The 15289-nt window shown below is 39.8% G+C and overlaps 1 protein-coding gene across 5 annotated transcripts in view; it reads left to right on the top strand.

Moving 5' to 3' along the window:
• The window catches only part of thsd7ba (thrombospondin, type I, domain containing 7Ba), a 140907-nt gene that overhangs the window by 102234 nt on the left and 23384 nt on the right, over nt 1–15289 (top strand). For all 5 annotated transcript variants that reach the window (XM_061692618.1, XM_061692619.1, XM_061692620.1 and 2 more), the window contains 3 exons: nt 149–340; nt 2155–2421; nt 2710–2888. In XM_061692618.1, coding sequence (XP_061548602.1) covers nt 149–340; nt 2155–2421; nt 2710–2888 — 638 coding nt within the window. The remainder of the gene's footprint in view (nt 1–148; nt 341–2154; nt 2422–2709; nt 2889–15289) is intronic.

The raw sequence follows: 15289 nt of genomic DNA, 5'->3' as shown, positions 1-15289 counted from the left end.
CTAGTGACGATAAGCGGTATAGAGGATTGTTGGCAGGATAAGGGATGAACTCCAATGTCATAGGACTTTCACAACAGAGAGAATGCACTTACATAAGGTTCTGTCAAATGTAATCAGAGTTGGTTCTTCTCCTCCTCCATATTGGCAGGACTCAGTTGTGTCGGGGAGAACGACGAGGCGGCCAACCTGACCGAGTGCCTGCGGCGGGCTGGTCCTTTTCCTGCTCAGAGCCGAGCGTGTCGAGTGGCTTGCAGGGATGACTGCACTCTCACGCCTTGGTCCAAGTTCTCTGAGTGCACAGGATGTGGCAGCTTCCAAAGTCGCAAACGTTCGCTCACAGGTAAGAGTGTCACATTTGAAACCAGGTTGGACTGAATTGTAGTTCAAGTACAAGAAATCTTTTCCACCTCGTGTGTCTATTTAGCCGGTACTCTCTCTGTAGTTATCTCTGGTCTAAATGGGGTCTTTCATAGTATATGTAATTCCTGATTTCAACACAGATGGCCAATCTGAATTACATGCTGTGTTTGCAGAGCAGTCTAGATACTATTTGTCTTCATGAATATTTGAGCCAGTGCCACAGGGGCTGTAGTAAACACACCCTGTCTCTTTCCATAATGCTCTTCAAACCCAATACATAAAATGGGCCAAGTTTAGCGCTAGGTCGTCCGTGAGGGCTATATACTTGTGCCGCAGTTTAGGGCCATTATATCTACTGGCTTTATTTCTCTATTCTACAATTGTGAGGCTTCAAGGTCATAAGAGTTGACAGAATACCAAGCTATCGCTAAAAAAAAGTCACAGTGTCAAATAGTTTGTTTTTTTTATAATAGATTTTTATAAGATATTTTGTTCAGATAGACGAAAACTACTTATGATAATGTTAATTGAATGATAAAATGGGATTTCACTTGTATTTTGCTTTTCTACCTTCAAGGTACTCAAAGCGCTCCTCATTCACTTACTGATGAATCAGTATCGTACCTGTGTGCACTCAAGGCCAACAACAAGGCGATCTAAAGCACCCGTGCCATCACAGAGCCCGAGTCTGCACACTGCCTATCACGTCAGACGTTTTTTTTTTTTCCCCCCTTACGCTTCCACCTTTTTCTCTGAGACATGCATGCACTCAAAGCCTACAACGAGGTGCCCTAAAAAGGCCATGCAAACAGACTATGGGAAGGGAAGAGGAATTTTCAGGGAGTAGGCATACAGTACCTTGCTAGCTAACTGCACTTCGCAATTGCGCTGGATAACCACTGATATGAACAAAGGCGCTCATGTTCTTACTTAGTAGGGGAAGACCGACCCATGCCGGATGCCCAAGTGTGCTACTAAGCCCCATTTTAAGTAGCGCCCCAAAAATCAGAAAAACTGAAATGGTGAAAAACAGTTTTAACGCTATATCTCCACCATTCAGTACTACAGAGTTCTGTCTTTTCACATTTTCAGCAATTTTCTTCAAACATGTTATGTGTTTAGAAAAAAAAAACTCATAATGGTCTTTAAAATGGTTGCCATTTAAAGAGATTTCTTTTTGACTGCATCTTTTTGCACAATTGTCCCCCAAAATTTTTTTTACCGGCATTACCAGATAACTAGCAACCCTTTACTGCTCATTGACTGGTTTTTTTTTGTCAATGTCTTTCTGTCTCCAAAGTGTTCTGTAAATTGACTGTCTGTTGTCGTACTAGAGCGGCTCCAACTACCGGAGACAAATTCCTTGTGTTTTTTGGACATACTTGGCAAATAAAGATGATTCTGATTCTGATTCTGAAATGTGCCTGATAACATCACAAAAATTACTCAAATTATGCAGTATGGAGAAGAATAGATGGAATGACATAGAGCACTTTTGAGTGCTGTGTTTACACAGTGAAAATAATGGTATGTGAAAATAGATAAATTAAAAAAATATGGAAATTATATGCAGTAATGTATAATACATTTGTCTGGATAATAGCTTTCCCTTTCTGCAAGAATTGGATGTGTATCCAGGGAAAACTAAGGGCTCTTGCCCAAGTTTTAAGGCTTCTAGTAAAGTGAATGATTCATTGGTTACTATATGCCCATCTCTAACTCCTGCCCAGTTTTTGAGGAAACAAGCATGGCTCTACACAGAAAAACAGCTCATCTTTTTCATCATCCAATCAGGTCGCAGTAAAAAGAAGGAACAATGCCTGAATCAGGCATCATACCCTCTGGAAGACAAACAGGCTTGTCCCTGCGAGGAGTACTTGTCCCAACCTTTCGGGAACTGGTCTGATTGCGTCCTCCGGAAACCTTCGACTCTGGGGTTCTTGCACAGTTGGATGAGCCACCAGGAAGTGAAGGAGTGTGGTCAAGGTCTGCGCTACAGAGCTGTGGCCTGCATTGATCAACAAGGACACCTGGTTGAGCCTACGCTGTGTACAGACACTGGTAAGGGTTTACACACAAAGACCAAATCGCATTCAAAATAAAGCTTGTGCAAGAGTAATAGCCCATGTGTTGTATAAGCTATAAAAACCCAGAGAGAGTTTCACATTGCTGCGCTGACACAGTTGTGCAGAAAAACACTCATTAGTCTGATAATTAGTTCTTGGTCACAGCGAGCAAGTGTGGCAGAGCACAGGCCAATGTGGGAAATTATTCATGTGACCCATAATGAAGTTGTCACCCAAGTGCGAGTCCGACCTCTCTCTCCTCTCTGCCAATGTTCCATTCCAGGCTACATGGTGGAGGTGTGCCACATCCCGTGCCCCCTAGACTGTAAGCTCAGTGATTGGTCCGCGTGGTCGGCCTGCAGTTCATCATGTGGCGGCGGGCTGAAGGTCAGATCCAAGTGGCTGAGGGAGAAGGCTTTTAACGGAGGCCGTCCATGCCCCAAACTGGATCTGAAGAACCAGGTAAGATGACGACCACTGCAGACAAACTCATTGTGTATGGTAATAGGCAACCACAATCAGTCACGCCTAAAAAAAAAAAACTAGTTTGTTCATAACTGCTAGTATTGTATAGAACCATTGTGAGTCATCTTGTTGAATAATGCATTTCACATTTTATGGAGACGTGGGAACAATAGTTAACCCATCACCCATCCGCAATGTTCTGCGCTCTCTTCTTTTATTGAATGCAAATGAGGGCAATCTGCACTTACAGTCCACTCATGTTCACCACCATTACACATGTAATTTGCATGGCTCCGCTGGAAGTCAAATTGTAATAATGGCACATGCAGTACACCATGTTATTTGTCGATAAATCGTGTTCTCATATAGGAACATTTGTGTGGTGCCCTACAACGCTTCTGGATGCTCTCCGAATGTTTTCGTTCCACTCTTGTGGTGTTGCTGCCTTGTGTTGTCACATGAATAAAGCATGGAGGACGCACACTTTTTTCTCCTTACCTGCTCACCTCTCCTAGACATTAAAACAGGATCATATCTACCAATGAACTGGCCCATGTGTTTGTTTTAAAAGTCCAGTGTGGCCATTGAGCACAAAAGTTTGCCCACCCTTGTCCTATAGGCAGGTGCTCCTTGTGGTTTTGAATTGCCCCTGTCTTAGTACGTTGTAGGTCATGGTTTAAAGGAAAGGTGTGTTTTATGAATTCTGCCATTATGCTTCAGTGGTTTTGAAAGGACACTGTAGTTTGTGGAGGTCAGTATGGAGATGAGGCACGCTTCGCAAGAGGAGATTTGTTTACAGATGGTTAAGTACCTGCTAACAAGGTCTTTATGGCCCCGGTTGTAGTGCCCTGAAATAACCCAGGGCACTTAAACTGATGCCCATTGTTGCCAAAGCCCTCACAGATTTATCCCAGTGTTAGAGCAGGGCTTGCTGTTAATGTTACCAAATGTTCCTCATAAAGCGAGTTACATCTGTCACAGTTGTGGCTGAAAAGATAATATACTCACTCAACGCATCACTTTTTCTTGTGGTTGTGCTAAGCATGGACAGTAATGTGCTGAATGGCAAATGTAATCAAAAATTGAAGAACTAACGTTGATTTTCCTGAAGCTGTTGTCCGACATTTGTTGGATGTAATCCCTTCTTTCAGCACATTCCAGTGACACTACAGATCATAACGAATAGCCAACAGGTGTCAGGAAGAATGGATGCTGGAGGTCAAGATTTGTTCCACAATTTGTTTTTAAATGAAGCTGCTTCCTCTTAGATCAAGAGTAACAATTCTGTTCTGAATAAATGCAATGTGTGAAAAAAAGGAGCTCAAAATCCTAAACTAATATTTAGTTGTATAACTTGTATAACCACTCAGGATAATGCATTTTTGGAACAGCCTAATATTCCCTTTTCATCACTTTCTCTTCGGGAATGACAAAAGTGATTGTTCATGTTTTGATTTGGTATAGGATTTGCAGTGTTCTAATTGCTAAATTGTGTTGTAATTGCTAAATTGTATGGAAATTTTAATTCCATACAATTCTCAGGTGCCTTTCTTGTTATATTTAAATCATTCCTCTACCCTCCACTGCCTCACTCATGTCAACAGAACTCTAGACTCTGGTACAGTATGTGGGCAAATTCCCACCAGCAGATGGTTCCCCTCCATCAAGGGCTGAAGGAGACTGACATGACAGAGAAATTTACACTACAGAGCATTTCATCTTTCGTTGCTTGACTGAGCAAAAGTGATGGGGGAGAGACTCAAAGTGTCACCTCCACATTTACTGTTCTGATGTGTTTGTGCGTAGTGCAGGTCAGGAGGGAAATAATACAGTTTTTTTTTTATTAAGAGTATAGAATCTCACTCTCCAGTAAGGGGTTGTAGAGGGTTAACATATTATAATTGTTGGAACAGGAACCGGGTAAGTTTTTAAAAAAGTTTATTAATGATTTACCAAATGTTTATAATGTGGTTGAGAACCTAAATATAAACCCTTAAAATAGTACCCTAAACATAGAGTAAAAGCAGAGCAACCCAAGTTCCTACATACAATTTGTAGCTTTATTGTGCAGTATGTGTTTTAAGGATTTTAAAGGAAGGGATTATATTCAACTGAAATGGAAGCTTGGGAAATGTCAGCAATATTTGTGAGTAGTGTGCGAGCCAGTCATGGGCCAATATGGAAATTAGTGAGCAAATTGTGTGCACTTAAAGCCTCGAGTCCATGGGCAATCCACATTTAGCACTTGGAGAGAACGTTTGTCCAGCTGTTCAACTTTTGGAATAAACATTATTTACATATTCATGGACCCTATACAATGTGAGGGAGGAAAACAATTTACACTTGGCAAATGTGCATGTGCATGGGTTCTTACAGTATACAGGCAACTCGGAATTTAACGTTGCGCAGCTTCACGGTAGTACCATGTTGTGCCGCAACATGCTATGCAGCACTGAGGTCTACTGAGAGAGATACGGCATAATTAACAGCAAGAAGAGGACCCATCAGTGTACAAGTATTACAGTAGCGCATACTGCTGTTTTAATATTATTATTGTTGTTTCCACAGAGTAGAGAGAATATAAAGTTTGTTCTGTATGTGTTGCTTCTCCATATGTGTCAAAGTAGTAGTTGTTTGAAGGTTTATAATTACTGTAACATTGTGCTAATTTAAGTTAGTCCATCTGTGGCGTTTTGAATTATATATCAGCATTAAGAGATGCAAGTATAGGGTTTGGTAGGACATTTTGGTGTTAAAACATACAATATTTAATTCCTCTTTGTTTTATGTGTTAGTTTTACAGTAAAGTTCAACTGGAAGTGACGAACAGCTTGAAGCATGCATGCTTCGTCTTTGGAGAGCTGTGCGAGCGAGAGTGAGAACAGGTGCAAAGGAATAGTTTAAGAATAGTTTATAAATTGTGTTTTGATAATACAGCATATAATAAATGTGATTTAATGAGTTTAAATATGGTCTCTTTATATCATGGTTTTGCACTTATTGCAGGTGGGTCTATAACATTTCCCCTTCGATAAATGGAGGTACACTTTGCTGCTGACTTGCCCTATTCAATCCTCTCCAACATGTGCAGTACATTTATAGTTAGATATTTGGCATTTTTGCATTGTGATGACATGCATGGATGACACTGTGCTTGACACATATCAATTGAATAAAGATAATTAGGAGATATCAATATTTGTACAATATTTGTTGTCAATAAAAGAACTGCACCAGTCTGGTGGAGGTAATTACCATATTTGCCTTATTGCATCACCTGCTGTTTGTGCTGCAGTATCTCTGCACGGGTACGCTGACATCATTTGTGACGGCCTCCGATTGGGGGTTGTTGAGTTTCTTTGTGCCCCGTTGTGTTGGAATGTATCGTCATCAAGTGCTCGTATTTTGTCAGAATCAGCTTGTAAGCACATCATACCCCTTGTTTTGCAGCGTTAAATAAAAATGCTTTTTGATCATCCTCTATTGAATCTGATGACAGCTCATACATCATGAATGAGGCATTCACAGCTTGGTCCAACTTTAAAGCCTGACTTGTAATTTGGTGTTTAAAGGCTGTTTCTTAAATGACTATTGTAAACTAGGTTTACTTCACAGCATATGTCAACTAATGGTGGTTATTGTACTTGCTGTTCAGTTCACATGGCAGACTTTGCTTTGGCCACACTTGACCATATGTATTGTAAGCATTTGGCTCACACATGGAATGTGATATGGTTCCTGAAACGCCGATATTGAACAGCTGGGTATATGAAACTCTGGAATCAGATGCAGTTTGGTTATAGAGATTTGTTAGCAAAATATCCCCTGTGACAAGCAGCGAGTGCACATCCAATACAGTTTGACTGATTTATAAGTCAGCTGGTCTTCTGTTTTCTACATTTTGATGAGCTGGCAATTTGTTTTTCCACAGTGAGTTTCTAGCAGGTTTCTGTTAGGTTTGCGAAATATAATGTTTTGATGTGTGGAGCTGAAGGAGCCAAAGCAGCAGGAACATTTTGAGTATTGAGAGGATGTTAAGTGGATGTAAAGATGAAATCACTGAGAACTGTGACTTGTTGGTGAATTTCATCCTTCTCATTTGAATTAGCCAGACATACTGTATGTGATATAGACAGGCTTATTTTATCTTCTCCTCAAGGTCATGAACACATATCTCAGCCTGCCAATAGCATAGCATATCTTTTTGCTTCACTGGTACTTTACAGTCCTATTGTTTGATCATTATACTGAACAGTTAATAGAAAGAAGATTTAAAGTACTTGGGTTTGCAGGTCTCCTCATGAGCAGTGTGTTTTGCATCTGCATTTCCGGTGTTAATCAGAGATCACTAAGCAAACTAGAAATCATTAATTTGAGCTATGATAGCGTAGCAAGTCTGCTGTGACAGGCGAGCTAATTGCAAACTTGTAATAATGTGAAAAATATTGTTTGCTTCTCGTTACCACTGGAAGGGGTTGCAGGGATAAAATTTTTGTGAAACATAGTGCTAATGCCATCCTGTATGTTCAACTGGGTCCTGGTAATAGGTCGCAAATGAGAAGAGATCATTTCAAAGGAGACTATAGTACTTGATGGTCAATTAATGTCTAATTATTTAGTCATATCATTGTACTGCAGTAAAACCTGAATATTGACAGTCATTTTTGTCAGCGGGTTTTTTATATGTGATATCAAATTGTGAGGCCTTGAGCACCGTTATGCATAAAATGTTGAATATTCCGCACTGGCCATGGTCAACAACCATAGGTCCATTATTATGCAACACAACTGAGAAAAATCAGCAGTAGGTCCAGCAGCCCTCACAACGGCAGATCTCCACTGGAGAGAGACTCCCAGACATGTGATGAAACAGTTGGTTTAAATGAACGGACAATTTCAACTCCAAAAGTCAGAAGTGTCTCGATGAAGCTCGGCCGAGTGCTCGTCAGTCTTATTGCGTTCTTGATAAGACTGCAGTAGGTCGGTGTAACCAACTTGAATGGGAATATGCTCACCTTCCGAGCTCCTACTCCTTGCAAGTGCTCTTTTAAACATGTTTTTGATAGGATGATTTTCCAGTGCTGTATGAAAACACACAGTATTACAATTTTCTCTCCAAATAACCTTGCAAACAGAAAATGAAAGCGCAAAATACGACTCTGTATAACCTTTCCTTGTTCTTCTTCCTCTGTGTGGTCTTGTGGCAGTTGGCAGCAGCTTCATGGTGCATCACCGCCACCAACTGACATTGTCCTTCCACTGCAAGGAAACCAATGTGAATTGATAGTGGTCGGATGTTGTGATGTTTGCTGCCGCTGACTACTGGTGGTGGTCTAAAGCGCACTCGTATCTCCAATGTTTGCTCTTATCTCAAGACAAAAAAAGCCAATAGATGACTCATATCTCGAAACCTCACAGGCAAATGCAGTCGTATCTTAAAGCACACCTGTAGTTGCTGATTACAATGAGTGACCCATAAGCCAGTAACAGAAAAAATAGGTGCACGTTATTGATAATTTAGTAGATTTAAAGATATCATGCTGAGGTCATCCTTCCAGTTACGCAATCAAAGACAACAAAATAGGGTTTGAATTTCCAATGGATAATACAGTGGAACCCCTAAAGCTAAACATGCCACAGGTTTTTATACAATCTTTCCTGAAGTTACACCAAAAGGTTTTTGATGGATAACCGATTAGTAGAGACTATTACCATTATTTGGTTTGGGCAAATCTTGTACCGAATCCAAACAAATCAACGGTCACCCACCATCCTTGAACTGATTGTTAGGCCGCACAAAATTCCACTGTTCTTTGGATGTTCGTCGTCCTACAAGCAAAACCCAAAAATGTATAACTGGTTATAAAGAACATCTTATTTCATCCTCTGTTGCATCTAAAATGATCTGTTGTCTGCTGTTGTTTTATTTTGGGGGGGAGGGGGGGGGGTTAACCAATCCTGAAAAGACTTCTTGGCAGTATATCCCCGCTTATTCAAAAATGTAGGGGGGTTTAAAAAATTTTTTTTGGGGGGGTGCAATTATAATGGATGTCCATTATCCACGGATTTTTACTATTCGCTGTCGGACCCAGTCCCTAGCCCCCAGAAATAGTGGTGGTCCATTGTATAACCGGCAGCACAACTATATTAAGTGCTCACAGTTAGGGGTACGACAAAATGTCAATACCTGTATCGTATTGCTTTCTGTCAGGATACAGTGTTGACACACCAGCACCAGATATCGATGTTGTTGCTCTTATGTGACGCTATAATCTCCACCGTGTACTGACAAGACTGCAAAACAAAAATGTTTTACCCACATTTTTAACGTTTTATTAGTTGCTTTTTCCTTGCGCCTCAAAAAATGTTAAATAATAATTATAGAGTGCTGAAGAAATGTATAAGCTACATCCTAAATTAACAGCATTGGTACGCATGACGATGAACATCACTTTACTTTTGCATAACAACTAAAACATCTCAAAAGGTGTCTGATATTGTGTGACAAGTCAACATCACTTGTGACCAAAGACTTTCTAGCTGTCTTTCTAACTTTAGGTGAAATCATATGTTGACAGAGAGACTTAAAAGGCCTAGCACTCATCTGTAACACTCTGTGTGGCAAGTTCCCTCTGCTCACAGTGAAATGTCAAACTACGTTTACACTATGAACCCCGCGGCAACAGCAGCCCTGTTTGCCCGAAACCTAGTGCGCCTTGGGAATTTGGTGATTTGTCTCCATATTCAAGTCTTGGTAGGTCTTGCTTAGTTTTCTCAAGTTGTATCACTTTATCCGTCACGGGCCGTGGGGGGCAGCTACTCCCGGAGGCTCAAAGACGCACTACGGTTCGGCCCACGCTCTACCACGGATTCTAGTATCTTCCCTCCTTACCCCGCAGGTTTTGACGGGTTCCTTCACATTTATCACGTTCTAATCAAGGTCTGACATGGTTGTCACGTTCTGGCAAGGCTTTCTACTGATAAAAAGGCAGCCTTGAAGCAGTGGCACTCTAAATGGTGGCAGGTTTTAATGCAATCGGTTAGTTCTGAAAGTCATAACCATTATTATCCTAAAAAGCTATTTCCATTCCATGTCATTTACAAAGCAATTTCACTGTGCCAATATTTTCCCAATATAGTTGGTATTTTGATTTTGGCAATCTCAAACTAATTCCTCTTAACAAGAAGCCAAGATCAATCTCCCTGATCCCAAAGCTTTTAATCCTTTTCACACGGGCCGTCACAAATTCATGAATGAACATAAAATGTTTTGGCTACAAGATGATGATGTGTGTCTTTGTGGATGAGTACATAAATACACAAGAGTGAATGTGTGTGCTGCTGGGTAAACACACAATATGTCGCAGATCAAATATACACTCTTGTGAGTTCAGCAATGAATATTTCACGGTAAATGTATTTATTCAAATGATTGTTTCTGTGGAAAAGGGCAAAACAGAACAACCTCAACGTGTCAACAGCATTATGTACTGCACACATTCAGTTGAAATACTTGGCAATTCAAATTTTAATTGGAATTCATTTCACCATACACAATAATTGGAGTACTTTTTTGTAACAAAAGTAAAACCTTTAGTTATTGACTATTGTTAATTGTTTTCATTATATATTTTAATTAAATTTCCAGTAAAACATACTTTCATTACATTTAATTCAAAATTTTCATTAGTTTTAGCTGTGAAAAATTACGACGTTCTACTGCCTTATAGTGAGACTTGTGGCATTCGCCATATTATTAGCAAATATGATTACTTAACACCGTTTAATAATAGTGCAATATATCCAACATTACAACATTGCTTTTAGATGATTTACCCAGTCCAGTAAAGAGTTTTGATATTGCATCTTTAGTGTGAGGAAGACTTTGGTGGTCAACTCATTTCTGTCATCCGACAGGCATATGGGTGAAATTCAAACTTGTAATGATGTTTTTATATGCAAATATACATATTACATTTCAGATCCCTTCTACCAATGTGGAAACGCTCCAATTGAAACCTTTTCAGTAGATTAATGTGCCAGATGCCAATTTTAGTTAAACTGTATATTTTGATGCCCAAAACTACACGTTTGCAAACAATGGCTGTTCCTGAAGCTAGGATACTGTTCTAGCAGTAGGTTTTATCAGAGCTGAAGAACATCCCCAAAGTTATTCTCAATGGGAAGGATGTTTTCGTTCTTCTTTTGACAATAGACACTGGATGTTTGTGGAGCAAGCGCTATGTTGGGATCACCACCAAGCAGGTACTTTAATTTTCTTTTTTTGTGGAAGGGTGGGGGCATAGGCCAGAGAAGAACACATAGCAGTGGTGTGGATCTGGGTTACTTATTACATTATGTGGCGTTATTGTTCAGCCTTGGTGAAGGTCTGCTGTTATTGGACACTTTGTTTGGGGTTATATTTTCTTGCAATCTCTTTAGGGTTTAGACTGTTTACACCCAAGGTTGTTTGGTGAGGTGTTCACCTGAAATTGTTTGGTTTCTATTCACGAGTGAACAATGCCTAACAACACAGTATGTCTGCAAAAAAAATTAAAAAATCAGTGCCTCTCAAAGACAAAGTCATCCTCATTGCTTTGTTCAAATGACATTTTTATGAGTTAATTATCAGAAGAGCTACTATCGCTTCAGTGGAATGCTGTCAGTTGTGTTATGTCCATGTAGAATGCAAATATGTTCCAGTAGAAGCCAATTCTTCTGGCTATATTGTGACTGATATTTTTATTTACAGTCTCAGTAAATGTAAGTGTGCCTTTCGTAACAATAGTTTCAGCCACCCGACTTAATATATCCGGAACAACCATAATGTATAAATAAAACAATGATGGCGCGCTTAGTTTCCAGCTTGCAATCCTTGACAAATGTGTACTCATGCATTATATATTAAATACAAAAAGGTTACTTTGAATGGAGGTGGGTTTTTTTCTGCAGGGTAACTTGTAGAATTATGTTTGCCCTGTTGGTTCATTTTCATCAATATTCATTTAGTTTGTGGAGCCACTCGGGTTAAATGTTAACACCAACAGGTAATAATGCATCAGGTTGGAACAATTAGAGTTCTGTCCTCTTCATTGATAAAACTAATAACTGCCTCGACAACAAAGCTCATCAACAAAATAAGTTTCATTTTTAATGACCTTGTTTATAGCCAGTGCACACAGTTACTAGAAACATATGTTCACACATTCTGGCTTGTCGCTCCATCTTCACATAAATTAATTTCTCAAGGTTTAGCATTGGGCTCAGCTATTGCCCAGCTGTTGCAACCAACTGCAGCAGTTTAAAAGTCATCTGTGTTTTTGCAAATTATCCAACATTGTTTGAATCGTACTAAATGAGCACTCAGTCATCCTTAGCCCTCATTAAAAACATAGAACATGCTGTAGTATATTATGCATGAAATCATTTTAGTCAATGTTTAAATATTAACAGGCGTCACAGTGTAACACCACGTTGGCTTCCTTTTTATCTAGTTGGCAAACATCCGCACATAGATTGTCTTTGCATTTTCCTGCTGAAAAAAGCAACCAAAAGAAATATCGACTGGGGAAAAGAGCGTTGTTCACAACAGATTGCAGGCTCGTTAGCTGCTTAGTAGCGCCACATTAAACATACCTCCACGTTTCACTTCAGACCCGTTGGATGCTCATGTGCCATTTTCCTCAAAAGCATTGCCAGATGAACATTTTTTTTTTCTCATGGCCTGTGAAGAATCCTCACACTTGCTGTAGTTCAATGATTCTAGAAGTAGTTTCACAAATCACAGCTATCCTTTACCAATGCTGTGTTTTTTTTTTCAGTGACGTTTTTAGTGTGCACAGCCATAATCTTCGACATTTCCTTTTAAAGGCAAGGACATACCAAAAAACAACTGATGGCCAACGCAATTGCAGCAACAAATAGTGTAGATAGAAATAGAATGACTGACAGGCCAGTACATATTGCAGTTTGAGAGAGACGAGTCTTATTTTGAGTAGCTATATGTTCATTTACCATTTATGCTGGTGTACGGTATATGCTATGTGTGAGTTGATTCCATGCATATTAAAAGAATTACACTGAGGATCAAACAGTACAAACATCACTTTCTTAATTGCGGATTTTATTGTTATTGTTGTAGTTTGCGCTGCATGATACTGACAGACATACTCTCTTGGGTATGTTGCATGTCTCATGTGAACACATAAATAAAGGGCCCAAATACTTAAATGAAATCATTAAAAAAAAACACCTCTCTAAATGATACAATGCAAAATAAACATTTGTCCTGCTTGTCCACACAACTCTTTCCCTCAGTTTCATATCACAAACCATTTCAACCATAATATATAAATCGTGCTGCTATATACACTACCAGTCAAATGTTTTAAGAACACCCAGATTTGTACACATTTTTTTTTTATTGAAATGAACTGTATGTAGTTCAATGTCTCATTGCCTTCTGAACAGAAAGCACAAAGCAAATAAACAATTCAAATTACATGGAGGAATCATTGAGTCAGTCTACAGACCAAAATGTATTCTGAACATTGGACCCATTAAAATAGCCACCTTAGACAGATAACAGCTGAGCACATTTGTGGCATTCTTTTAATAGTGGAAATCAAATATTATTCTGTAAGTTCTTCATAAATGTGCTGCCCTTGTAGGTTGCTTTGCTATCACTCGTCTGTCTAGTGCATTCAAAACCAGCGCAATGACGTTTAAGTCAGGCGACTGTGCCTTTTTTTCTAATTCAGAAATTTATATTATTTTTTATTTTTGTTGTAACCTTACCTGTTTTTTGTTTTCTTTTGACCTCTGGCAGTTCAACACTTGAACAATTTCAAACTATTTATTGGACTTGAACTGTCTAACTTTCTATTTAAACAAAAATTAAAAACTAGGACCATGTAAAACTTTTGACTGGTAGTGTATATTTATTAAATGTGACATCAGCTAGACTTGAGGCAAAATTCTACATTTTGTAGAGAGAAACTAATGTTCATATCATTGTTCTTCTCTTCCCTTCCCAACCTGGGGCTTGTCATGCACTGCTAATATGGACATCCACGCAGGCTCAGGTCAGTCCCATTCACTCTGTACTTAAACTCTGCTTTAGCTAATGAAGATAAAATGCATGCAAGATCTGTCCAACTCGCACGTGCTCCTGTGACCCCGCGCTGTCTTGGCTTCAAAGGAAGAACAATAGTTTCATCAGAGAGTGCTGCTAGCCGGGTGGAAGGGATTTATGCGGACTACATTTGGGTAATACTCCGTCTGCTTTTCCACTGGAGGGAGTCAGACTGACATTGCTAAAGAATTCAAGCACTTTGATAGACTGTGAATAGTCGGTAAAACATTTTAGAGTGAGCTTCAAGTGACTTAGGTGCTTTATATCATCCGTGTATTGCTTATCCGAAGAGTATGCTTCATTTCAAATCGCGTGTAAACGAGAAAACTTGGGCAGAGACCATGCTCCATATTTTCTCTTTTCCTCTGCAGTGAAAAATCTTTATAAATGTGTCATGTCACATCTACTTGGGAACATATTGTATAGGATGCTGCTCTCTCTCTTTGTATTTTGGTACTGGCTGTGTGGTTGACGTGATTTTACACAAAATAAGTGGTAATAGTCACCAACCAATACATACTCGCATAGACAGCACATTGGTGAAAGTCATTCCTTTTTGGGTGACACTGTGGAACGGTGTGCTGCCACAGAAGTGTTGGAGCATGCATAAGAAGACTATTTGCCAGTTTACCCAGCAGGGGCATCTGCAGGGACAGATGGGAGATGATGAGGGTGTATAATGGGCATCTGTGCAGCCTGGAGGGAAAGCAATGCTCAACAGTCATCCCCTCTCTACTTTGCGCGCACACATACAAACACACACACACGCACACACACACACACACACACACACACACACACACACCTACTACAGCTTGTCATAGCCGTTTCCACAAATTGTTCTCTGGAGTCTACCTTCCACTGCAGCCGACTATTACACTGTTAGAGAGTAAACGTGTACACAGGAGCATGGCGCTGGCTCTTCCGTTTGTTACGTCGACGTGCCAGACCTGCTGTGTCAGTGGGCTGAAAGTGAATAGACGTAACATTCACCCACACCTGCCGGTCCTTTTTACCATGATCATCCATTTAACACACCAGCCAGCGCTCTCATATTATGCACTAAATTCCTCCCTGAGTGTTTTCCTATACTGCACATGTACATGTGTTTACTTATATTCCATTGCACGCTCATCTGCATTCAGGATATCTCTCCGTAGCTTAAAACCTACCGATCCTCTCAATGGGAGTGGGTTGTTATTGTTGCTCTTGATGGAATAAACAAGACTGTTATTTTGTATATTCCTTCACAGGAGCCGCTCCT

This window comes from Phycodurus eques, chromosome 12 (assembly GCF_024500275.1).
Source record: "Phycodurus eques isolate BA_2022a chromosome 12, UOR_Pequ_1.1, whole genome shotgun sequence".
NCBI classification, from domain to species: Eukaryota; Metazoa; Chordata; class Actinopteri; order Syngnathiformes; family Syngnathidae; genus Phycodurus; species Phycodurus eques.
Note: the sequence above shows the minus strand (reverse complement) of the source record. Positions and strands in the feature narration are given on the sequence as shown.